Source organism: Sprattus sprattus (genome assembly GCF_963457725.1).
Source record: "Sprattus sprattus genome assembly, chromosome: 1".
Taxonomy (NCBI): Eukaryota; Metazoa; Chordata; class Actinopteri; order Clupeiformes; family Clupeidae; genus Sprattus; species Sprattus sprattus.
In genome coordinates, this window is record NC_137920.1 from 27,844,366 (window position 1) to 27,846,865 (window position 2,500).

Genomic DNA, 2,500 nt, shown 5'->3' on the forward strand with positions numbered 1-2,500 from the left:
CTTTAACGGTGATGTTGGAAAATTTGGATCCATCAGCAGTCATACATAGCATTTCCTTCCTGGGTTTGGAGAGCTTGGATAGCTGATAGGATAGCTTTCACACCAAATGCGCACCGCACTGGAGATGAGGTGAACTGTACCCTAGACCCCCATTTTCGCGAGGGCACGGGTATGGTTCCTTGGTGAACACCGGAGTTCGGAGTAAAGTTATCACATCAATGAAACCTACCGAACTAACGGCCCAAGCGGAGTCTGGTCCACACCAAAAGCTCTAGTGTTAAAGCATCCTTAAAAGAACACAAGCACTTCCTAACTAAACCATTAGTTTATAAGCTGACTTTGACTGTGTGTGTGACTGTGTGTGTGTAAAAGCATCCTACAAAGAACACAAGCACTTCCTAACTAAACCATTAGTTCATTAGCTGACTTTAACTGTGTGTGTGACTGTGTGTGTGTGAAAGCATCCTACAAAAGAACACACACACCCTGACTAAACCATTCGTTCATTAGCTGACTTTGACGGCATCAGTCTGAGATGGTGCAGTGAAGACTCCTGAGAAAGCTCAGATGGGTAAAGGACTCAGATCTTCCTGAACACAGGCACAATGATACAGATACATACCCTGTAAGTTCAGTAGAGAGAGAGAGAGAAAGGGAGAGAAAGAGAGAGTGATCACTTCTGGGCCTGGTGTACTGTGACTACTACATCAGGTGAAATTTTGTGTAGAGAGAGAGAGAAAACAGAGATGGATAGAGAGAGAGAAAGGGAGAGAAAGAGAGAGAGAGTGATCACTTCTGGGCCTGGTGTACTGTGACTACTACATCAGGTGAAATTTTGTGTAGAGAGAGAGAGAAAAACAGAGATGGATAGAGAGAGAGAAAGGGAGAGAAAGAGAGAGAGAGAGAGCGATCACTTCTGGGCCTGGTGTACAGTGACTTCTACATCAGGTGAGATTTTGTGTAGAGAGAGAGAGAGAGAGAAAGAGATGAATAGAGAGAGAGAAAGGGAGAAGAAGAGAGAGAGAGCGATCACTTCTGGGCCTGGTGTACAGTGACTACTACATCAGGTGAAATTTTATGGATGGCTGCTCACATCCCAGCTAGAGGGCCACACCCTCTGAGGCATGCGTTATTGTCCAATCAGATTCAGGATATCCCCAGATGTGACACACAACAGCTGTACTTTTCTGGGTGGAAAGTCAGTCTCTCATTCTCTTCTGGGTTTTTGTGTGTTTGTGTGTGTGTGTGTGTGTGTGTGCACTTGTGTGCGTGCATGTGTTCATATGTATGTGTGTTTGTTTTTGTGTGTATGTGTGTGTGTGTGTGTGTGTGTGTGTGTGTGTGTGAGTGTGAGTGTGAGTGTGATGTGTGTGCGTGTGTCTATCTCTCCCTTCCCAGTGTCTGGTTCTGATTTGTTGGTCCGTGAAAAAGGGGAGTGTGATGTCATCAGTACGACCCTACCAAGCCCTCTGGCTGTAAACACCCCGACCCACCCTAACTGACATCATCTTTCTCTCTCTCTCTCTCTCTCTCTCTCTCTCTCTCTCTCTCTCTCTCTCTCTCTCTCTCTCTCTCTCTCTCTCTCTTCTCTCTATCTCTCCCTTTCTCTTTCTCTCTCTATCTCTCTCTCTTTCTTAATTCCCCCTCCACACCCTTCCCACTACTTCACACACACACAAACATATATCACATAGAATTACTTTATCCCAAAGTGGGGATAACAATTTTTTACTACATTCTGACATGAGATTGTCCATTCTGCATTTGTCAAAACATAAACAAACATGTCATATATTTTTTTAAATAATCAATGACCTGTTATGTAATGCTGTGGTCTACAGTGAAAAGTTTCAACAGAAATATTTACAGGAATAAAACCATTCGAACCACTGAACTGAAAGCTGATTATCCACTTGAGATAGAAAGCCCATATGTACCTCTGTGTGTAGCGTTACCACCCAGTTCTAGATAATTCTATGGAGATAAAGAAGTCGAAGTCTGACATCTAGTGGTCAGACTGAAGCATTACGCCACCCCATTATCACTTGCACTTGCTGTGAACCTGCATGCCACGTCATCATATCTTCATCGGACCACAAAAAGGGAGGTGTCTATATAAATGAAAAACAAAAAAAAAAACCTTCTTTCTACTTCTTTTTCTATGGGTTAACTTTCAAAGTAAAATCAAACTGTGTATTCACAGTGATTTGACAGCCTCGTCCTGGTACAAACTTAGCACTCACTCACATCTCTATGACCTTGTCCGGAGGCCCTTGCACCTGACCGATCACCGTTCCCTGGCGAGTGTTCTTAACCCAGCCAGTAAGACCCAGCTTCTCGCCCTGGTCCTCTGTGTACTGCAAAGAAGAAACCGTGCATGGAAACACGTGGAAAAGATACAAGGTCAAATCAAGCAATTTAACAGGTTATGATTTGCAATGGATAGTGATAGCCCCTACATTTATCTCTGAGTAAGCTATACTAATTAATTCTCGTATTT

General features: G+C 43.5%; 1 protein-coding gene across 1 annotated transcript in view; it reads right to left on the reverse strand.

Moving 5' to 3' along the window:
• The window catches only part of acyp2 (acylphosphatase 2, muscle type), a 9,358-nt gene that overhangs the window by 6,338 nt on the left and 520 nt on the right, over positions 1-2,500 (reverse strand). The window contains exon 3 of the mRNA XM_080855599.1: positions 2,248-2,357. Within this exon, the coding sequence (XP_080711725.1) occupies positions 2,248-2,357 (110 nt within the window). The remainder of the gene's footprint in view (positions 1-2,247; positions 2,358-2,500) is intronic.